We start from the raw sequence: 24683 nt of genomic DNA, 5'->3' as shown, positions 1-24683 counted from the left end.
TAAATATTGTATACAAATACATGCTGTTCATGGGCATGAGCACAGTTCATCATTGAAATCTGCATAAAATGATGCTTAAAAAGCTCCATACGCTTTGAGCAACAGAGCTCTTTTATTTGGTGCATTCTTATGTAAACATATCCATAACAAAAATAACTACTTATGCCTTTAACTTCAGCTTTCTTATTGTTCCGCTCGTCCGCAGAAATGAGAGAAATGTGGGACTCCAGAGTTTTTTCCCCTCTTAATTTCAAAGGAACCCATGCTTTCACAAATTCCTCCTTTTTTCTTTCCGTTCAATGTAGACCACCTACAAGTCAAAATAGTGTTGACTTGGATAGACAGATAGATAGATAGATAGATAGATAGATAGATAGATAGATAGATAGATAGACAGATAGATAGGTAGATAGATAGATAGATAGATAGACAGATAGATAGATAGATAGATAGATAGATAGATAGATAGATAGATAGATAGATAGATAGATAGATAGATAGATAGAGAGATAGAGAGATAGATAGAGAGATAGATAGATAGATAGATAGAAAGATAGATAGATAGATAGATAGATAGATAGATAGATAGGTAGACAGATAGATAGAGAGATAGATAGATGCATAGGTGGATGGATGGATGGATTAATGGATAGATAGATATATATATATATATATATATATATATAGATAGATAGATAGATAGATAGATAGATAGATAGATAGATAGATAGATAGATGGATAGATAGATAGATAGATAGATAGATAGATAGATAGATGGATAGATAGATAGATAGATAGATAAATAGATGGATGGATGGATGGATGGATGGATGGATAGATTTGTTTGCTTTACTCTTGGATTTTATTTTGAAAATTCTCCAAGCTTCACAAAATATAAGGGGCCGGACATAGTGTCATTTAAAGAGAACTGTGTTTCTCTCCTTTGAGATTGTTTTAGGTTGAGTTCACGTGAATGTAAGTAAAGGGAAGTGTGCCTGGATGTCCACACTCCATTTCCTCACCGAGACTGTCTACTCTCATGCAGCCTGTGTACAAAACGCAACACCTTCCAGGAGAGAGGGTTGATGCCCATTCATTTTCAAAACAAGCAAGGAGGAAGTATTTTAATGTGACCTTCATTACACATTCGTGTCAACTTTTCTTATCTATTTATGATTAAATTCCTTTCCACTCCTGTTGTTCAATTAGTGCTTGACCCCTTTAGCGGCGATGTAAATTAAATGACATTTTAGTGTCGTCCCATATTTAAAATACTGCGTTAGTTGCGGATCATAAATGATGATCTTCATTCTGCAGCTAATTTATTCATTTAACAATTTCCCTCCAGAAGTTACAGCAGAAGGCTCTGCAGCAACCTAAGCAGAAGAAATCCAAGTCGGCTGAATTTCTGATGGGTGAGTCCTGCTTGATGAGTTATTGCTCATAATTTGTGTAAGGATTAATTAACTAATTACAGACAAATTGCTTTGGGCTAAATTTTGCTCTTGCTTGTCAGGGCGCAATTTGTAATTATTTTAATCATTTCTTCTTCCTCTCTTTTTTTTCCTCCTCCTTTGCAAGATCCTGATTTAATTTTAACCTAATTGTGTTTTAGTGTCATTCGTGGAGGATGCGCTTCACCATTTTGGGGCAGCGAAATCACCAATAGAAACCTTCGATTGCCCCCAAAAAGTGCTTTGTTGTTGTAGGAAACACGTTCACCTAGCTTGTTGCGTTGCTCCGTCAGGTCCCTGCTTGTATTTTCATTTTATGTTTCTACTCATTATGTCAGGGAGAGAGGAGCGAGCCGCTGTGCTGGGCATAGAAAACCCAGCATTCGACGGAGGAGGAAGCACCGAGCTCTCTGTTCCTGCTTTTCAGCCGGGGAGAGAAATTCGAGGTGACAGGCCAGATAGCACCCTTGCAGCTCACCAAAAAAAAATGGAGCTGCAAGCCCCTGCCAAAGAAAGAGGTGAAGCTTCATTCTTCATTAGCCTCAAATTTGTTGACAGTAGATGTGTTCCTGATCTAACCTTTCTTTCACTCCCCCCTCTCTTTCTCTCTCACTCACCTCTTTCTCTCTCTCTGTTCGGGGGGCCTTGGGTCCCTGCATTCCAAAGCAAGCGTGTCCTAACAAGCAACCCTCGCATAACTTCTTCCTCCACTGGAGAACGCTACAGTAGTGGGTGTTCTATCTCTATCTAGAAGTACCCTCGCTACAATCAGCCTTGACTCCTACTCTCGGCTACATGCCTTGTGGTGGGCTGGAGTCATAGGAGAGTGCATTTACATACGCTACTACGCTACCAAGCCGATCCGCTGTCTGTGTGGTGTACTCACAACGCCCCCGGAACAAGGCTTAAGGCCAATCAGGCATACGAATATGCCCCCTTATAATTCACTATGTCAGGGAGAACTCTTGAGGAATGGGATGGCAAATTAGGATGCGTTCAAGGTTGCGAGTGTGCCAGTTTTCTCAGGGATGAGTCACATGTTAAGATTCTTGATTTAATGTTGTTTATTTTGCTTTTTGCTGTGCATGGCAAGTAATTATTATCAATTATTGTCATGTTGTTTTATGAACAAGAGGTAGGATTAACCCCCCCCACACACACACACACACACACACACACACACACACACACACACTGCCAGCAGACTGGCCAGAACTTAATAAGACTTTCTCACTAGCTGAAGATAATGGCTTTAGGAAAACAATCATCCATTCCAGAAGTAATCATATTTGCTCTTGTTTTGTTTTTCACCCTTCTATCACATTTATTTGGGGTTGAAAACAGTGTAGTGTAAATGCATGGACAAATAGGCTGTCTCTTTTTCTCTTGATCATGTCTGAAATCCAAGACACATGGTGATACGTACTGTGCATTTGTATCCACATTTTATGGACACCTTGAGTTTCTGCTTACCAGATTTGAATAGAAAATTCAGTATATGCAGAAATAAAACAACGTTTTATGCTTGGCTTAAGTGGAAATTAGCATTGCAGTGAATTTGAACCCCTCACCTTTAAATGACTGAAAACACATCATTACGTAGTCTTAGATTTAATCATATGTTGGTGATAGATGATGATTTTAGCTACTTTTGCCTATATTCTTATCAAAAGATAAAAACGAAATAAATGAAAGAAAACAATAGAGACAAACAACATTATGATGTCCCATTGGTTTACACTCTAATGGTCTCTCCATACGTTCCACCACAACAATCTAATTTAAGGGAGGAACACTGTTCATCAAATTACAGTAAGAAAACACAACCCTCCTTAATTCTCAAATACTGGTTTTATTGGCCGTCCACTGTCTCTGTGTGTATCAATAGTGACGTCTTTTATGAGCATGCAGTATATTGATATGCCGATGATTAGAGATAAGATAAGACAGATTTTCACTCTTCTTTTTTCTTCTTTTACTTGGAAATGTAAATTAGGCCACTTGTCATAATCTTAAAGGGTACGTAATGAACTTAACCATGTTGCATTTTATTGATATTAAAACTCAGGAATTGTGGTACAATTCATATACACAGTCACTATGTGAATAGTTTCAAGTATTAATAGGGCTGGGTCAAGGCCACGTACACCGTCTTGTTACACGTTTTACATGGATGTCTCAAAGGGCATTATATATATATATATATATATATATATATATATATATATATATATATATATATATATATATATATATATATATATATATATATATATATATATATATATATATATATATATATATATATATCACACTTCATGTGTTTCGCAGGTTTATGATTTCATTTCTTTGTGGTAATTGCACTGAATATAGGATTTACATAAACAGGGTGTACATCACAGAGCAAAACAAGAGTTTTTCATTGAGGAGTGTAAATATGCATATTGGAAGATCACAAAGGCACATTGTTCTATGTGTGTGTGAGACTTCTATTTGGCCTTTACCAAACTCTTTCATTATCTTTCAATCTCTGTTAGCAGTCACTCTGGCTGGCAAGAAGAGCTAGTTATTGATAATGTGCATAGAAGAACAGAGAAATTGAAATTTTCATTAGAGAGATGAACTGGAGGACAGCCAGACTACTTAGGTAAATCACAGATATGACTCAAAAAGGCGATCCACGAAGCTACCGCCATTATGCAAATTTGTGTTTGAAAAAAGGCTTTCATAACCTCAGAGCTATTTGTGGAGAAATTGTTCAAACTCTTTGTTAACGATTTAGAGGGATTTACCATGTGAATTTCACAGTCAATTTATGGCGCTGTTGAGGAGTCACACGGCTGCTCCTTGTTTAATAACTTTCACCGTCTGACTGTTTCACTTCGAGTAAGAGTGTGAAAACCTCATGCAATATATCTCACATGAGCACGAATGAATCCCAGTGAGCTTTTCGGATAGTTGCCTAGTGGGCCAGTATGAGGTGCTTCTATGCAAACACACTTACTCACAAATTCATGCGTCCAAGCGCCGACACCCACAGAATTCTATAAAGGCGATCCTTGTGTGGAATATACAACATGATTTAATGCACCATACATTTTTTTGCCCCACAACCTGAAAAATACAAGTAAAGCAATTTAGATTGGAGTGAAATATTCAAGGCCTGTAATGAGAATGATTTGGGGTTAAAAAAGCTGCTTGGTGGGTTGTCCCCTTAATAGACAGAGCCCCGGAGCCATTGGATTCCCATAAACTCTGTAGAGCAGACTTGATACCCATAGGTCAGTGATTGCTAATAAGAAGTCAGTGAGACATGGGCTCCGGTTATTTTCCTTTAGATCAGCTCCTCCAAAACCTGGTCCTCTAGGCCGCTGACCTTGGAGTATTTAGAAGGTATTGTCTTTTAAATTCCTGTTACTTTTGAGCTTGCAGACGTTCTCATTAGTTCCTTTTGAACACGGCAAACATATGGCAGTTGTATTTAAGAGATTGCCTGCCGTGACCTTTTGCGGCATGCTAATTAGGCCCCAGAGCAGCGCAGGTCTCTCTCCCACTTTCTGCCTCTGTACTCATGTCTCATCTTGGCTCTGCCTTATCTGGTAGCAGTGGCTGCCCCTGCCCTTCAACAGTGTGGGTTTCAAAATTAACATTTCGCTTCATGTGCTTCTAATAACCACTAACCTGAACCTGTACAACTCCCCCATTTCTTTCCCCACTACCCACCCCATCGCCTACTCCCCACCCCTCTTTCTCTCGTTCTCTTGCCGCTCGCACTTTCTACAGGAAATAAACGTGCCCAAAATTACTTTGACCCGTTGTCAGCAGAGCAGACAGACCCAAGGCATTGCGGGATGACTGGGGTCAGCGCTGAAGATGAGCTAGAATTAAGTATGCCATTCTCTGTCATAATAGTTCTCCTTGGTTCATTAAAGTGAGGTGAGAGAGATCACTGGTAGCAGGCCGCCATTTGTGACGGCAAGACAGTCTATGTAAATACCCCAAGTGATGGCTTCACAAGATTGGCTCCCCAACTTGCTGTCATTGACGAAGGTTGCATATCATTGGTCAGTTTTCATTCCACCGTGGCTTTCTCTTTCCCCTGTCAAATGACACACGCAGAGCCACATCAATAGTTTGCAGCCCCCCTCCTAAAGTAGGCCTATTAAAAGTGAGCTCTTGGGAGCCAAGTAATATGCATGTTATAATGAAACATGGCTATTAATGGAGAAGCCATTTCACCTGTATCTTTTGGATATCACTGCCGTGTAATATCAAAGGATTTGCCAAACCAAATCTCATCACATGATGACAGGCCAGCTAACAGGCATGTTAATGCTCCTATTTCATTACCCCTCTGCATTCACTTGATTTTCACCCCTCTCCAGCCACGGCTGATATCTGTGGTTTGCATGTTAAGATGTGTTTTGGTTGACTTGTCTGATAAGCAGAAAGTAATTTTGACACACACAGATGCATGTAATTTTCCAGCACGTTTGAGGGTGCACTCATTTTATAATTGTTTTCACTTGTAGCAATATTGAATGCTGATGAGAACCAGCTGTATCAAAGAATGGCTGCGTTGCTGGATGAGGATGAATCTTTCATGAATCTACCTGGTATGTATCTCCATATTACTGTGGTCCTGCATCTTGGGAATTAGGAAGCCGCCGATTGGTTGACCCTCATTTAAACAGCAAAGATAAAAAAAAATTAAAAGCCTTAATTGAGAACAACTACTTCAACTTTACGTTGTATTCCTTTACTTTAGCACAATTACTTCACTTTTACATGACATTACTTTAATTTAGAATAATTTAATTTCAAATTTTTGGACATGTGAGATTAAGTAACCCCTGTAATCACTACTCATTTGACATGTCTGTATATAGAAAAAAGAATACCCTTCTTACAGATCAAATCACATAACTGCTGGTTAATGGTGTTAATGTGTTAATTATGTGTCTTTTCTTTTTCATAATGATGTATTGATAAAACCATCATGTTTTAACTTTATGCAACCAAAGTTACAATTTAAAACAGCAACCACAGCCACCGACAGTGGTGCCACTGACTACTACAGTGAAGGTAGAGTATCTTTAAGAAAATAAAGAAGAAAGTGAAATCATAAACAACCAAGACAGAAAACACCACGCTACATTGTCCAGTAACAGGGAAGGCAGCGCTTACATAGAACAAAGAATGAGACTAGGAATGGACCTTCACTTGTAGTCAGTGCTTTCCAAGCACAGCCATTGTCTCACAGTAGGCATGCCTTTTCTCATTAGCTCAGTTTTATTTAAATATGTAGCCAACCAGGCAACATTGAGGTGGTTTAAGCTTAGCATTGTTCTGGGTGAAGACAGTCGCACCAGATCCTGTTGACATGACGCACATCTTCCTTGTAATTCCGGCGCACAAGTGATGGGTTTAGGCCCGCTTCAACACGGTAGAATTTAGCCGGCTTGTATTATTTGCCATTGTCTTGGATTTAGCTGTACCACTGAGATTAGCAGCCCCATCCATTGTCTTGGAATGTTCATGAAATCCCACAGAAAAAGTAAAGAGGATCTTGGATTAACAGTTCCTCCATGCAATAGGCTGAGAGACTGGGAAGGAAAGAGAGAGAGAGGAAGAGAGAGAGCTCTTACTTATATACTGTTGGAGTCCAACTGTGGTGACTGCCAGTAAGCACTTCACCGAGCTACAATAGACTTGAAGACAATCACCTTATGCTGTTGTATAGATGCCTCCCACCGGTGTAGGCCGCATGTCTTCTTTGCAGCTGCAGAACCAGGCTCAGTGTATGTCAGTACTGATCCTGACATTTTGTGACTGCTTTTCAGGCTTTTTGTCTTAGCTTTCACAGCCTGCCACAAAGCACCATGCCCATTTCACAAGAAAGAGCATGAATACAACAAAGTATTAATGAAATGGACAGTGGCCAGTGCTATAGACATTTTCCTAGAAATAAAGAGAATCCTTGGGAAATCCCTTCTGTCTGTCTAAGATCTTCACTCCTTTCTATTTATCTCAATAAATTCTATTGCTTTGGCATTGAGATGAAAGAACACAGAATTGGTATTCTATTCATTCTAGTTCTCTGTAAGGCGTTAGGCATTGATATCAGCTTCTATGTGAAAAGCATTAGGTGGTGATAACAGCTTTGGCTGAAGCATGCATAGTGTGGACTGCACACGTTGAATACACACATGCACAAAAACATACCTCTTTGCTTTCTACCAACAAGGCGGTGTTGGCAGGTTAGCTACTGTAGATGATGTTTTCATACTTAATTATAGCTTACTAACTAAAATTGGTTCATGTATGGTGTAGAAGAAAACTTAGTGTCAATGGATGGGCTTGTTATTCAAACTTTATTTAGGGTAAAGCTGCCGCCACTCATTTACAGTAATATGCAAAAATATACTACAACCTTCCTTGATTCCTCACATTGAAAAAAATTGGATATGTCTACTCAGTTCTAAAGCATCAGTTCAACCTTATGTACCCTGTTCTACTTCTGCTCCTAAGTTTCAAACAAAAAACAAGAAAAACTCATGTTTATTTAGTTGTAAAATTCCAGTCATGCATTTCCCCATGATTTTGAACTGAAGACCACAGATTTTGCAAGAATAAACAACAGATTTTGCTAGAGTAAACAACTGCGAGCATATTAGCTAAAAAGCAAAGCAACTAATGTGGTCATGTTAAATGCCCATGTAGAATTACAGTCATGTCTCAGTGTGTATGTCATGATCAGAATCTGAGGAATAAAATAAAAAAATAAAATCTTTGTTGGCATGTATGATCACAGTGTATTCGTGTGAGTTACTGTTTTAGAGTACATCATTGTCCACCTGCATAAATGTCCTGTACATGTGTACTCTAGTCTGTTTCTGAACGTGGTTAGTATGCACATCCATCAGTTTGTGTATGCGTGTTTTTGTCTGTGTGTGTGCTTGTGCGTGTGCTTGACCACTGATGCGTGTCTCTCCAGGTACGCTGCCAGCCTCCAGGGATGAGGAGGTGTTGGAGGTGAAGGCGGGTGATCCGGTGCTTCAGCGGCGACTGCTTCTCCGCGGTGGTGGTGGTGCCTCGGGCTCCAGACCCTCCCTGGCCCATACCATTGCCAAAACCCAGGCTGTGGCTAGTGCTGGGCCGGGAGCAGAGGCTGGACTTGAAGCTGGGAGGATGGTAATGGGCAGAAAGAGCACTGTAAAAAGTAATGCTATGCTTTTATTTGTTCAGTTTATTTATTTATTTGATTAGGACAATGCACATTATTCAACATTTCTGTAAATGCGCCAGTGTTAGCCAATCTGCTATTTTTTAACTGTATTCCAACCTAGCATGCATGTCTGTATGTTTTGTATTTAATTTCTAATTCAGTGAGGCATTATGTTAGTATATTATCATTATTATTATTATGACAATATTAAGTATTTTATGGTGGATATAAAAATGTATGTACTGCATAAAGTCAATCATTACAGCTGGCTAGGAATCATTCCAGGAAGTTGTAATTTATACATTTTAGTTCAATTCTTTGTCTCTGGATATTTGTCCCATGGCCTTTATTGGTGGAGTGACATGATAGGACACATGACATAATATTCAAAGCATTGTGCATAATGCCGTAGTGACACATGGCATAATATTCAAAGAATTATGTATAGTGCCACAGTGACATTTTATTTGGGATGAATATCAATGCTTGTGATGTCACTGTATTACTTCTTGCAGTGAGGAGAGCTGAGGAGGTGATCCCCCACTACGCCCAGCAGCTGAGGGAGCGTGTGCGGCCTGACATGATCACGCTTGGCAGCCTTTCACTGCAGCAGGTCAGGGCTACAAAGAGGAATATCTGTGTCATCAGCCCATATTCACCAGCACATCAGCCATGTCCATTATGCTGTGTATCAGTGGCTTTAGCTAATGGACATAGAGTGTGTGCATGTGAGCGTGTGCATTTGTCCAAGTGTCTGTGTGTGCGCGTGATTGTGTGTATGTGTGTGTGTGTTACATTCTCGGCTTACTAATTTTCTTTCTCTTTCCATCCATGTTTGCTTCACTTTTATGTCCCCGACCTTTTTTTTCCCCACTGTTACCTTTTATAAAAGTTCTACACTTTTTATTGTCAGTGCAGATGGTCTGAATCTCAGCTGAATGCACTCATGTGAAATTGCTTTTTGTAGAACATGCATTCAAGGTTAGATAACTCATTCATCCTCAGCAAAGAGTGAGTGCATATATTTCAACTGTGTAATCTATGCTACATGTGATATCCAATTAACACACACACAATTAACTTATTTGTGGAGACAAATTGTGTTTTTGTCTTTGAACTTTGTTGTGCTTTATTATGCATATTTGTTTCTGACAGAAGCCACATTTCTTTGGTTCTGTACCCTTTTACGGTCTTTTCAAGAAAAAATAGAGCGTGACTACTTTTTATTTTCCAACTGGGGAGTAGAGATATTGTGAACCAGCATTAAGATCTGAAGCTCCTTTCAAAGCGTTTGTACTCCATCAGAAAGAAAAGAAATGGTACAGATATAACAACATGGGTTTCCATTGTTTTGGCAAATCTAGATTGCAACAAAATCCAAACATTAACGCATATGTAAAAACTTCTAATGTATTTTTAGTTATAATCTCACTTGAAAAGAGTGTAGGAGTATCACATTATGTAAATAGAAAGTAAATGTAATTGGGGAAAAAAATGGTTAAACAATGTCTCACCATCACTTGGAAACCACAGCAACAGTTGACTCATCCTCTCTTACTGGATAATCAGTGGCATCTACTGTGTACTGTATCAGTATTGGGATCAGTGTTATCTTATTCTGCCATAATATGTGTGTGCTTCCCTACTGTTTCCACACCCACCTTCCATTGAAAGCACATTATCCTCCAGAGATTTCACATCTATTTTAAAAATAATAGTCTTTTTCTTCTTTCTCTATTCTGCCGTACAAAGCTTCTACAGGGCGAGACGCTGTCACTTAGCAGTGTCAATGCGTCTGAATGGGGAGTGTGAATGTGCTGACTGAATGTAAAACCGGCAGAAATACTCATCAAACGCTACATGTCTTTAGGGCCTGGCTCAGTATCGATTGCCTCCAGATTGCATTACAGTTGCTCCCTGTGCTTAATTCTGCCATTATGGTGCACTGCACTGTTTCATAAAGCTGCATCCAAAGAAAGCGTGCATGTGTGTTTACACGTATTTTCAGAAAGCAGCTCAGAAGGGACAACGGAAGAAGAGTGAGTGGGCAAAGAGAAAGGAGAGACTGATGGCTCCCTTCGCTGGGAATCTTCAGGTAAAGGCCCATGTACTGCTGTGTGAAGTATGTGTTGCTTTTGTAGTTTTTGAAGGTATAACATCCCACATGGGCATCAACATGGGGACTGTACGCTGTTCATGGATCATTTCACAAGCTCGACATATTCCTCCAATCGTACTCTTTCTTAATGCATTTGTCCATAACATAAACCAGCTAAATTCCATTGCTTAAGCGTTCGTCTTTAAAAAGTAATATTTCATTACAGTCAGTCACAGACATTAATAATATGTTACATCATAATTTAGAGTGATGTGGTTTAAATGAAACTGCCAATTAACTGATAATGGTAATTAACACATTAACAGTGTTTGTTAACATATCCACTTTAATATTTCAAAAGGAGCCTCATTCACAAAGCAACTGTGACGAGGCAATGAGAGAAGCACCCCAGCCCAGGCTGAACACACTGCTTCAGTAGTAAGTCCAACCCATTTCCTATTTCTCTCCATATGTACAATTGATCTCACACGACTGTAATCAGTAATTGTGTGAAACACATTAATATTCCCACTGACATTCACGACGGCATGCAATTCATATGTCCTCTGCATGGCTTCTCCTGTAGACGGAAACTGCATTGTGGGTAGTATGGCTCGAGGGCACAGAAATCTGTCCATGTCATTGGGTTCGGAGGCGCATCAATTTTGGGTCCATCCGCTGTAGTCCAAGATCACACATCAAATATGGTAGCGAGAGCCCCGCGGGCAATCAGCTTAGCATGTTTAAGTTTTGAGTAATTATGGTCTACCATGCTGGCTGACATGATAAAATCAAGAAACTGCTGTACACATCAGTATCTTCCCTTGTGTTTGGTTGTTTTATGGGTGGGTGGTAGTCGGACACCAGCCCTGTCAGATGAATGTTGCTCTGAGTTTAGCGAAGATGACCTCCTCTCGACAGCCTTGAACCCTGCAAATTCCTTCTGATATCAATGGTGGGTGGCTATTAGACATGGGAGACTTTCTATGCATCACCTAGGGCTACATCTGCCTGAAATTTAATGAGAAATGATTTCACTTTTTCTCTCTTTACGCCTGTAAAAGAAAAAAATAAAGAGGAGAGACGCGGAGCTGACTTGTGGTTTTTGCAACAAATGTGTAATTCATTTGTTTCCACTGTTTCTGATTTAATGGAGGTCGAGTAATTGCATTAGGAAGCACATTGTGCCTTGTTGTGAACTGATGAAAGCACATGTAATGCTGTTGATAGGCAAACAGTGAAGAGGGAGAGAGGGAGAGAAGAGAAAGAAGGACCCAGTGGTTGCCTTTGATGCCAAGCATTTATTTGCTGAATTTTCCTTCCTTTTACAAGCATCTTATCCCCAGTCACAGTCAGGCCAGGGCCCCTGTGATATTGCTTTATTTTGAGGAATTAAGAGAGGTGGCGAGGAGACAGAGCGAAGCAACCGCTTATTACATTACCACTGATAAGATTGAAAGGCAGGGAGAGAGAGAGAGAGAGAGAGAGAGAGAGAGAGAAAGAGAGACCCAGTAGAAAGTGTTGTCTTGTGGTGTTATTAGATTGAGCTGCTGTTGGCTGCAGAGTAGAACAACAGAGTTCAAAATGCAGGTGGCTTTTAACAGGGTTAGCTTCTTGTACTTGTGTGTGTTGAATACGTTTGTATCTGTGTGTTTGTTTGTGCATGCAGTAGCAGAACCACTGAAAGCCCGTCACTAAGAGAGCTCGGGGAAGGCAAAGAGGAAGCAATGGCCAAATACGGCCAGATGACAGAGCTCCCAGAATCCTCCTCTTCAACATCATGGCCCCCCGTGCAGGTAACACATGTCAGCCACTCTTACTGTGAACTGAGAAACACACATTCGTTGGAAAAAGAAAGCACACAAACAGGAAGTGACACACCCCTTAATCTCTGAAAAGGCATCTTTCACAGTAGGAGATATTGATCCAAAAGTGTTAACAAAGGGTTGTTTTCTTCAAAAACAGTCCAATGATGTAATTATGGGAAATCCAGTGATGAATGGGACCTGATGGAGAAATGGGAAATTGTCTTAGGTATTTATTATTTTTTCAAATTCTTTCACTCCTTTCATATGGGTACTGTGTGTACACATGCCCACACAAAGGCAAACTCACATACGGGCACCATACAACGGTACACAAAAGGCTTCCCTATACAGTATGCTAACTATTCAGACACATTATTTTTACACAGTATATAAAGATTTTTGTGTGGATGGTGTCTGTGGTTTTAGGAATCTAAGTAGGAGGGAAAAGGAGTCTTTGGAGATGAAAAAGGGGAACAGAGGGAGAGGGAAGAACAGAGAACCAAGTGGCAAAGAGAGAAGGAAGCTGCAGCTTTAGCAGTAGCATCACCAGCTGTGGGAGGAGTGTGCTGTTGTGTTGCATCTGGGGATGAGGCTGCCATGCCACCGTGCTGGCTTAAAGATGTAATGAATCTTCAGTCGGGGGCTTTCCTTCCAGGGTGACAACTGGCTTTGAGGAAGGTTGTAAATGCAGGGGAGATTGTGGTATAATTCCTCAGACTGGCGTTTGTGCCCCCCAGTCACCATTCGATTATCTCCCAAATTGCTGTGTTTCACTGAGATAAAGATTTTTTATGGCTTGCTGACTTGAAACAACCGGCACAGGCAGAATAGGGGGCAAAAAAGGGAGAGGGAAGAAGAGAGAGAGAGACAGAAAGCAATGGCCAAACCTGCCACGCATAGTAATTTCCTTTGGTAAATGACAAAATCTTTGTTTATATGACATTTCCCTAAAATCACTGCAGCGAGATGAATCTGAAATATAAAATGTCACATTTGGCATGCAAAACTATGAAAATATATTTCTGTGCAAAATTCATGGAGGCATTTAATTTAGAACGTGTTTAATAACTAAGGCAGCCTGCATCCGTAATCCTGCCCGGAGGTCCCAAAAAGATTGTCATATTTATTCTCTCCTTTCTTCACCCCCCTCCTTCATTCCGAAGCCAAAAAATTTTAAGGGTAAATGTTCATTGTTAATTAAGATTTACTAATTAAAATGAAAATAATTAACGAGAAAGCTTAATCTCTGAATATTAGCCCATACTTAGAAAGAAAGGAAGTTTTTGTATGTGGCATTTCCTGTCTCTATTAAGAGTGCATTTTGTGTGATCAGTCAATGTGTGGAAAGCCCTGAAAAGATATTTCAGCGAAAGGACAGCCGCTTGCCAGCAAAACCACGGAGGATCCCTTGCTAGAGCCTTTGATCTCATCTGTAGGAGTGCTGTAATGTTATGGCACTTTAGGCACAACTCAGGCTTGGGGCAAACAAACCACCTCTGATATGGAAAATTGGCTCACTTCACCTTTGCTGTCTTGACTGTCTCTTACAACGCCTGTGCGAGCATGTGGGCCAGATAATAACAATACCTCTTAAACACATACATAGTGCAAATTGGACACTGGTGTGATGTTTGTTGTTTTATTTTTCTTTGCTTTTTTTTTTCTCCTTTCTCATCCTCCTCCTCTTTCTTTCCACTCATGCATGCATACATCTCTTTCCAGTGTGGGGGTTTTGGAGGCCTCCATCACCTCCTCCCAAATGTGAGATGTGTGGGCTAAACCGCTTTGCCACCAATTATACTAATTTCACTTTCTGCCTAAATTGTTTTTGTTGTTTAGGTATGCAAAGATGCTCACAGTGGGGAGATTTTGGGGCATTACCGCGGGGCTCAGCACACACCTTACCTCCACACAGACTGGCAGAGCAATGGGCACGGACAGCCGGTGTTGTGTGTGTGGTGTGTGTCTGTGAAAACGAGAGAGATAGTCTTAGATTGTTTGGGAACAACATTGCACACTGTAAAGTGTAAAACCAACAGTAGATAAAGTGAATAAATATATGTGTGAGCATATGCAGCCCCTAAGTGCTGCTATGTCATCGATTGGAATTGAGGGATTTAATTGCCAGACACTCAAAATTTGCCCTAGGGAGTTGGTCAACAGAGTGTAAATTCAAGTGCATGAAATGAATGGGCTTTAAAAGATGCAACTAAGATAATCAGATAAAAATGAATGCTTGCACTTAAGAAAGGATGAGATGGGGCAGGATAGGATGGGATGGGATAGGATGTGATTGGGCAGTTTTTAACAGGATGGGAAAGGATAGGCTAGGATGGGGAAGGATGGGTTAGGGAGGAATAGAATATTGTGGTATTGGATGGGAAAGGATAAGAGAATGGAAGGATAGGGTGGTATAGAATGTGATGGGGGGCATCGGATATTGTGGGATCGGAAAGGATAGGATGAAAGTGCAGAATAGATTGGGACAGGGTAGGATAAAATGGGATATGGTAGGATTGGGTGGGAAGAGGATAGGGTGGGACAGGTTAGGACTGGACTGGATCAGATCAGATGGTACAGGATAATCTAGGATAGAATGGGATGGGAAAAGAAAGGACATGATGCAAAATAATCATTAAGGATAGACATTGGCTGGTTTGGTTTGATATTTGTTGTACACAACCAACAACAACTTTGGTCTGATGATATCACTAGAATTCAGGTAAAGTCATCAAAGGTAATCAAGCTTAATGTCCGTATATAAGGTAACGGACTTTTGCGCAGTGATCATTGAGATATCTTGTTCTGTGTAATGGGAACACATGGATGGACAAAATGTCGAACCAGCCAACCATCATTGCTAATTCCGTTTAAAATCATACACATTCAGTAATAAAGACCAAGTGGCTCTGTTTAAGCCAGATTGACTTTTCAGTAAGTGCTGTTCAACAGATGCCATGGGGGACAAAAGACTGAATATGTATTCATATTGTTCTCTGATTATGTTTCACAAAAAAACTAAACTGTCACACCAGCTTACCCTATTACTAATTTTAAGCCCTAAAAAGAGGCACATGTCACCAAAACAAACAAGCAAATGAACAACTAGTGGGCTGATGTAGCCTGAAGGTTAGTAGGATGAGCTCGCTACCGAAGGTTGGCGTTCTGAAGCCTTCATCTATATGGGCAGTGTGACCAGGGAAAATATATAGCCTACCCAGCTTCGGTAACAAGGAATGCTGATGTGCCTTTGAGCAAGGCACTTAACCCCTAATTGGTTGACTGGAGATCCTCAGATGAGATCAGGCAGCTGCACTGGGCATGTCTTACGTATCGTCGCTGTCTGGCAGAAACCTTGTATCTCTATATTTTGTCTTTTTTTCCCAAATGAATGCTATTGGTCACCTTTTCCGTCTGTCTGTGGGTTTTACACATACTGAACCAGAATGAGGCAACTTAGTCTGACTTTGTCTGAGGTGAATAGCTCAATAAAACAAAATCAAATTAGCTTTTTTTTAATTTCCGGAAGAACTACGAATTTGGACAGACAAGGTTTTTACCCGACAGCGACGATATACTATTTATATATATATATATATACTTGTTCAGCAGACATACCTGATGCAAATAAAAAAGATGACTCCCACAAAAGTGGTGAATTGTATCATCGAATACAGATTTTTCTGTCATGATATTTCTTTTACTTGACTCCTATAATAAATTGCATGCAACTTGTGTCTTGCTCAATACCTCACAAATATACAATATATTGGCAATTGCAAGTATTATTCACCTACTGAAGGTCTATTCTCAAAGAGTGGAAGTTAAAATTGTTTTTTTAGTGGCCTTAACCTACAAGGAGAAGGGATTAGAGCTGAGATCGGGCACAAACAAATCCAGCCCGGCTGGTATAACTGACGTTCTCAAATGCAGTTCTGAGTTGTTTGAACTACAGACATCTGTTCAGAATTATCTTAATGAATAATACAACAAGGACAAAGCATGTAAACTGTTTGTTTATTCAGAATGGAATGGATCACAAATGGATCCGAATGCAGAAATGTAGAAAAACCTCAGCGGAACAGTGTGCGTAACAGATCAAGACAGCAACATAACCCAAGCCCTTGAACCATGCAGGAGACTCTCTTTTCTCGATCACCTGATTATTACTGTCCTTCTCCACGGTCTGCGTGCCGACGCACTGGCCGACAACAGTGCTACAGACGGGGGAGAGACGATGTTGGCCTAGCACAGTTAACCTCACACTCAAGTCAGTGCAGGACATAGGCTACCCCCAGAGCTACAACCGAAGATGGAGAGGTATAGCTTTCTACCAACCAAATTACGCTAATGTAATGAATTAAAAAAACACAACCGCTTGATCAAGGGCCTGGCCCGAGGATAGCAGCGGAAAATATTGGCCCGGTCACGTCGGGTCAAGTTTGGGCTCAGGCTCTGGCAGAGAACAGCTAAGTATGAATGAGGAGGTGCAGTGACTTAGTAACTTTATTTACATAGCCTCGCAAACAGTAGTTACAAAGTATTTGCAGAGGATGTGGTGCAGGGAGTGATGTAGATTAGATAACATAACCGTTGACAGCATTTTACTAGACAGTACATTTTTAGTAGTCTCACACTGTCAACAAGTTAGTTTGTTTTAAATGTGGGTTGCATAATTATGTTTACAGGTGTTTGACACGGTACACATGGTGAACATGGCTTGATGTAAATTGCAACATCCAACTAACAGACATAATGGCATCAGCTTGACACAGCTCATGAGCAGTAGCACACTGGTTACAGTTACTGGCAAACAAACACTGACTATAATCTATGGTCTTATTGTAATTATAAGGGTTTTCAGTGCTATGCGTCACTGTCAACTACTAATATTATACTTTTACTAGTCAAATGTGTTTGGGGCGTAACATGGATTAAACCAATCAGAGTGTCATCTCCCATTCCAGTTTCATCTCCAATAAAATATTGCAAATCTTATGTTCTGTCATTTCTGTGTATTATAGGTAAACCAGAGCACAACTCCCCAGCCTGTGGAGGTGTGTGTGTGTTGCCTAAGAGCCACCAGAGACAAGCTACCTAGGGGCCTCTACATTGTCAGCGTGGCCCTTCACAGCCGTCTAGGGGGTCCAGCTCTCGCCTTGCGCAATAAGACAGGGCAGCGACAATGGGCGGCGGCCACCGAGCCGATCGAGCATCGGGGACGCTTCTTTGACACTGACCTGCAACTTAACCAGAGCCTGTTCATGGTGAGGAGATGTTGGACACAGTTTGATACTGTAACAATTCAGAAATGTAGTCCACAAGACATCAGAAATACATATCTATTTCATTAAATGTAGATGGATTGCTTGAAAAGTTAAAGTAGCATGCGGACTTATTAGGATTTTAGCCCATTCACTGTATCCTCCAGAGTCCATACACACCCTTTTCATCCCCTTGCGTGTCGTCACTCTATCCGGCGCACCCACCGCTAGCCTAGCTTAGCCCAGATGCTGGAGGTAACCGTTGCCAACTAGCTTACTGCTCAAATAACAAGGTCACATGAGATGCAGCCATCTTCTCACCATACAAAACCTGGGAACTACATACACGCTCAGAAGCATTGCAACTTCTTCCATTTGGGCGGAGTGATTTGCTAGCAGCCCACAAGAAGCCCAGCAGTGAGGAGCAGAGAGTAACAAAGTGCTTTTCAAGTGTTGCGATAATCACTCCGCCCAAGTAGCAGTGCTTTGGCTTCTGAGAATATAGTTTACAGTTTGCACACGGTTGGAAGTTGGCTGTTTCTGATGCAATCTTGTCATTAATACACACTGTGACAATACAAATCACAATGTAAATAGGAACATGTTGGCGTCATTATGTCACTTATTGGGATCAGTAGGCTAGTTGGCACTGGTTACTTCCAGGATCTGCGCTAAGCTAGGCTAGCAGTGGGTGATTCAGAGTTACAGCACGCATGGAGATGAGAAGGGTGTGTATGAACTTATCTAACTCTGGGGGATATGGTGAATAAGCTGCAGTCCCAATAACTCTGCATGTTCCTATAAGATAAATGAATCATAAGACCTAACTTCAGTTTTTTCTTGTTTAAATGTTGGATTGTGGCAAACAATTATGGGATAATTCTTTAAAACCATACATTTAGTTTATGGACTGCATGTTTGGTTTGCACTCCACATTGACATTCACAATTAAGGATGCAGAACAAAAAGAACAGTGGTGACTGTGGCTGTTGTGAAAAATATACAAAAGTCTGAATTTGCAGGAACCAGTGACAAGTTGCGTTCCTCTATTGACACTAATGTGTTTTTATTCAACAAGGGAAGGACAGAATCAGGTTGGGATTTGTAAGGACTGTATTCATTTGACGCTTGAGGAAGCTGCTTTAAATATTTCTTTTCTTTCCAGTGAAATATTTGAATGAACATGAAGCATCTCTTATCCGAAAGCGATTTTGACATTGAGGGAGGCTGAATTAAAACACACTCACTTTCAATGACATGGATGAAGCCTTTGATGTGAAATTCAATGGAAATTTTTGTAAAACACAATCTTAAAAGCAACAAGTCCCCTCAGATAAAAGCAAACAATGAAACAAGCTGTGCTAATATGACAGAACCCACCACAACATGCATGGTTTTAGTTTTTGTGTTTGTCACAGTATTTCCAAATTCTCTTTCTGTTTCCCTTGTTTTCATCAGTTGCAGTGACGATTGAAAGGGTTGGGAGAAGATATGTAGCTGTGAAAGGTGGCATATGGAAATATGCGACACACAGCCTCTAGGTTCTTTTCTGGGATCTCCTTATAAATAAAACAACAACTTTTTAAACATGACATTTAATTAATGCATGTAAATCAAAGCCCAGATCAATTATTCATTTATATAAGGAAGTAATGTTTATTTGAATGAAAATATACAAATTAAGTGAAAAATGTAGTTTCTTTTCTAAATGTCTTTGAACATCTGGAACTTAGTTGAGCTGGAAACAAGAAGGAGTAGAAAAGTTAGGCAGAATTGACTGCAAATAGTTTTAAAAATCTCAACCTCCATTTTCCAATGTATGGTCAAAGACTGAACATCTTTTCACATTTGATCCTTTTGATGAAGCAACACTAAATTAGATTAAATCTATGCACATTTCAAAACCACTTCCCTAAATCTCTTGATATGAGGGAAAACATCCGCAAAAGAAGCTGTACTAATCTCAACAACCTACATACTTGTTTAAGATGGTTGATATTTACCAGTGGATTAGAGATCTCTGTTTACGTTTATTCATTGATGATTTGTGCACTATCCAGATTCAGAAGGGAAACCTTAAAACATAAGCCACCAAATCCAGTGTCCCTCCTGATTCTATAGAGTTTTCTACAGGCCCATAAAGGGCTTCTTCAGTGTTCTGATAGCAACTCTAAAGGCCTTAGCTTGAGTATTTAGCACATGTGGACACTGCCAATGTGCTGGTGGGCGTATTCGCTGAGCTAGAGCATCCTGATAATATTGTCTCCAGCTCCCATCAAACATAAAGGACGGGATAAAAGCTGGCATGAACTGAATGCGGACCTGGGATCTGATTCAGAGGTAAAAAAAAAAGGGTTAAGCATAGCATGGTAAAGTCCTTATGTCACTCTTCCATTCCCTCCTCTCCCTTCCCAAACCCTCAACTGTGCTTTATGGACAAACCTGTTGTTGTTGTTGTTGTTGTTGTTGTTGTTGTTGTCCTCATTGATAGTCCCAGACAAATCTGATCGGCGTTTCCACCACTGTCAGGATAGGCTTGGATGTTTTCTCTCTCTCTCTCCCTCTCTCTCCTCTTGCCCACACTGTGGCGTGCGATTTCAGGAGTGCTTACAGTGCCTTCTAAGAGGAAATGAGGAATTAGTGATGGTAAGAGGAAGCCAGGAGCTTATTTTCCTTTCCTCCCTCTCTCTCCTTCTTATTTTCATTTACCCTTTGCTTTGTGCGTCTGGGTTTAGATTTAGACAGAAACAGTGCAGTTCAGGCGGAGATGTCTTGGAGTTGAGGGCTAGTGGGAGCACAGGAAGAGTCGGGCCCACGGTCGCTACACCGAATGGCAAGATGCATACAATTCCACATTTTAATATTAAAGGGGAACAAAGAAGTACTGAGGAACATAGGATATCTATAATGGTTTAAGCCAGTGGTTCACAAGGTGGGGTTCTGGGATGCCCAAGGGTCCTCTAAGGGTGTTCTTGGGGGTCTCCAGCAAACGGGAAAAATAATATTTTCACTATTGTGTTCACTATAACTCCATCCAACTAACCTCAGGACAGAATGTATGACTATTTTGGTAATTGGTTTCATATCCATTTTGCGGTAAAAAATCAAAATGCAATGCAATAGTCCTGATCAGATGGGGGACCCCGGCAAAAAAAAATCTATCAAATGTGGTTCCATGGTCTACTTTGTGTCAGTTTAGGTGTCTTTCACTAGAAAAAAGGCGATGGCGCCCCTGGTTTAAGCAGCTCCTCCAGCAAACACAGGAAGTGAGAAAACCTCTGAAGCACATCATCCAGTCTCACACACCTCACAGCAACACTTCCCACATACACACGTATGCAAACAAGTGCACGTGTCCACATGCAGCCACTTCACACACATGCGCTCGCACATGCACACAAATTACTATTTATGCAGGTCATACTTCTTACAGTAAATGAATAATATGAAATATGCTCAATATCCATAATCTGTGATATTATGCCATAAATCTGTGTTCTGAGTCAGATACTACTACCCATCATTTCACAGGTGCATACCAAAAGCAGATTATCGGGTCGGTGGTGGTGGGGGGAATGGGGTACACATGATTTATGTGTTAAAACAAGTCTTCTGCGTTTTCCATTACAACTAATAAAGGGATAAAATATTTCCACCTTGTGATGGATGAAGTGGCGCACACCTCCTTGTCAGTTCATTTTTTAAGCAAACCCACCGTTCTCTGGGTAAATAAGAATGTTTGCCATCGACTGATAACCGCTGACACTTCTTGCTTCATGCAAGATACCCTTCATGTCATCGTTTGATTGATGGTGGTCTCACTGCATCGCAAATACCGTAACTGTCAGCTTGTAGACTACAACGGCAAGCTCAACTTCTCCTCCACCCTCCATTTGATGCCGACAGTCTTTATCATTCATGGTTTGGACGGGTAAGAATGGCAGTTAAGAAGCTTGAAAAAAAAAAAAAAAAAACACGGGAATAAGTTAATAGAGGATTCAAGTCTAGGATGTAGATTAAGTAGCTCCCTGAGGGCTCCTGTCCTGTTTGTTATCCTCTGGGTGTCTGTTTGTCTGTTTCTGCTTTCTCCTGTAGCACTGTGCCTGCCGTGACGATGTGTCTGCCCTCTGCGTGTGTGCATACGTTAGTGTGTGTGCCTTCAGGCTTGTCTGTTCAACTGAGTAGAATTATGGGTGACTTTGTGCCTTTCTGTGAGTCTGCAGATCTTACCTGCAACCTGTGAGGTGGTCCCCTCCATGGTCCTGGTATTTCAACTGACCGCACTACCGGGAGATAGCAGCCACGTCCGCGCTGTGCTGGCATGGGGGGCATTTCCTGTTTGTGGGCCGAGCCTCGGTCTTGTCCAGGGCAGGTGCGTTGGACCTCAAGGAGTTTGTAATTTGAACAGTAGATTTAAGTTATTTAGGTCACTAAACTACTATGAGTCCCAGCAAAACTTCAAATGAAGTTCTAATTACATTTTCAAACCTTAAGTTGCCCATCATACAGCTGGTTGAACAGTGACCATTACTGGTTATGTGTTATTTACCCAGGTTCAAAACCCCTCTGCTCAGGGGGGAGCCGAACACACAACTGGACCAGTTTAAAAAGATTGAAGCTGTCATCTCCTCTGATCTAGACCACTGGCTGTGCAACCTGTACTTTCAGGTGTGTGTTCGTGATAAGAAACATGTGCATGCAGGTTCCTTTTAAAGATTTGTCTGTTGTTTCATATTATATTCGTATAATAATTGTGGGCAGCTATGAGTTATAAACTTCATAATTTTAACTCAGGTGGGGAGGTGGGGCAGGATGGTGGATCTTGGTAGAGGGGGGTTGGATTTTTGGCTTGTCTATGATAAAAAGCTTTTCCAAAGAAATTGGAAATTGGCCCCAGAGAGCAAACAGGAACCACATCTTTACCCAGCAAATCAGGAATGCATTTAAGCTGATGCATTGATTAGATTAGTAAACATCTTAATTGAATTAAAAGCCAGAACAAAGCTCTCTGTCTCGGTTTTGTCTCTTTATTTGTCCCTTTCGACTGTGACATGTTGTTTGTATTACTGCATTATCATTACTGCTTTGAATTCCGACGGATGTAAAAAGCTGTGTTTTGGTACATCTTTGGAGACGCACAGCCCAATAGACCGCTGCCATATTAATAATAGTCACACTCATGGTCTTAATTGAATTATTTAATGTCATTATGGCACACTATGACCAATACTAATAGTTAGCTATGTCTGCATGTTGATCACTAACACATGTATAGTAACTACGCTCACATGCTGTTTTCCCAAAAACAATGGTGATGCAATGGAATGATATGAACATAACTGGCGGCATTAACATGAAGAGGCTGTATTAATGTTCACTGAACCCACATGTAGACCTCAAACATACAGACAGTCCCATCTCTTGTTTGTGGTGTTTTAGGTGAAGAGGCTCCCTTCTGGAACATCTGCGGGACCAGAGCGCTGCATTACCCTATCACTACCACCACCCAACCCCTTTGGCATGTCTCAACCTGAGGTCCATCATGACCAACCCCAAGGCCATCTACCACTCCAGCCCCAATCCCAGGCCCAGCTCCGTCCTCATCCCATTCATCCCCGGTCATATCCCCAACAGCAGCCGCGTGCGGGCCCCAGCAGCAGAGCAGGAGAGCCTGCGGTTGTACATTCTCACCGGGGGTCTCCTCTCCACCTGTCAGCTGATTCTGCCTGCTCTTCCTCATCTCTGCCAGGTAGGGGTCCAATGTTAAAACCCCCGACTATGCCACAGTGGGGAGAAAATGTCACCCTAATGTCACAAGCACTGGGATATAGAAGAATGGCAGGCCTCACTTAACAGCAGTTCTCCACTTAGGTGGATGTGCTTGAGGCTAGGGTTGGGTAGAAACAACAAGCAAAAGTGAAAGTACATAAAAGATATTGACTCAGTTAGATTATATGCAAAAATCCAACAGTGTTTGAGCAGCAAGCACAACACTGACAGATTTGGACATGCTCAGATGAAGTGTTGATGGTGTGATAATACAACCACCAATTTAAGTAAGTAAACAAACCCTCTTTGGGTTTATCTAAATTGAAAGACTGCTTCATTTCATATAGATTTTAATCTTTTATGGTTTTACTGAAAATAAACAATGATTCAACATTAGCTGCCACACATACTAGTACTGCTTACCAAGCAGTTAAAACAAGTTTTCGTTAGATGTTCAAACAGTACATTTGAGAAATATTAGCAGTTTTGGAGTCATTCACACAGTGCTGTTTTATCTATCTAGTGTCTAAGCTAAACTGAACAAAGCATTTTGACTTGGCGGACACAAATTGTTGTATTATTGTTATGGGTTTAACACACTGCTGTTGTAATTTGTACTTGTTTAACGTGATAATGCAATAAATTAAGCTATCTTTTCCATTATCCACTGGGATGCTCTTGTTTCACATGTAATCTGATGACTGTCATTTTGTCACACAGACACACAGAACACAGAACAAAATAATTTTAGATAGCATATGAACTATTGCAGCGACTGCTTGGTGGCTCTGGGGTTAGTACTGCATCACAGTAATAAGGGTCTTTCTGTGTGGAGCTAGCATTTACCCCCCGCCTTTGTGCTTTTTTTGTTCGGGTGCTGTGGTTTCCTTTGGTCAGTAAATGTGTAGATTTGTAGTTTTAGATTTAATGTAGATTTGAGACTTACATACCAAGTGATGATTATATGTTTTGGTTCTGTGATGGACTGGTGCTTTGGACTGATGGGATACACTCCAATATATATATATATATATATATATATATATATATATATATATATA

General features: G+C 40.7%; 1 protein-coding gene across 1 annotated transcript in view; it reads left to right on the top strand.

Moving 5' to 3' along the window:
• The first annotated feature begins 1000 nt into the window (after positions 1-1000).
• Positions 1001-24683, top strand: part of ofcc1 (orofacial cleft 1 candidate 1) — a 75764-nt gene continuing 52081 nt past the window's right edge. The window contains exons 1-14 of the mRNA XM_034862786.1: positions 1001-1051; positions 1350-1416; positions 1794-1973; positions 5239-5343; positions 5988-6071; positions 8453-8677; positions 9199-9296; positions 10692-10778; positions 11143-11219; positions 12451-12586; positions 17623-17856; positions 22077-22225; positions 22407-22521; positions 23293-23602. Of these exons, the coding sequence (XP_034718677.1) occupies positions 1001-1051; positions 1350-1416; positions 1794-1973; positions 5239-5343; positions 5988-6071; positions 8453-8677; positions 9199-9296; positions 10692-10778; positions 11143-11219; positions 12451-12586; positions 17623-17856; positions 22077-22225; positions 22407-22521; positions 23293-23602 (1918 nt within the window). The remainder of the gene's footprint in view (positions 1052-1349; positions 1417-1793; positions 1974-5238; positions 5344-5987; positions 6072-8452; positions 8678-9198; positions 9297-10691; positions 10779-11142; positions 11220-12450; positions 12587-17622; positions 17857-22076; positions 22226-22406; positions 22522-23292; positions 23603-24683) is intronic.

This window comes from Etheostoma cragini, chromosome 22 (genome assembly GCF_013103735.1).
Source record: "Etheostoma cragini isolate CJK2018 chromosome 22, CSU_Ecrag_1.0, whole genome shotgun sequence".
NCBI classification, from domain to species: domain Eukaryota; kingdom Metazoa; phylum Chordata; class Actinopteri; order Perciformes; family Percidae; genus Etheostoma; species Etheostoma cragini.
This window is presented reverse-complemented; position numbering and strand designations above follow the sequence as displayed.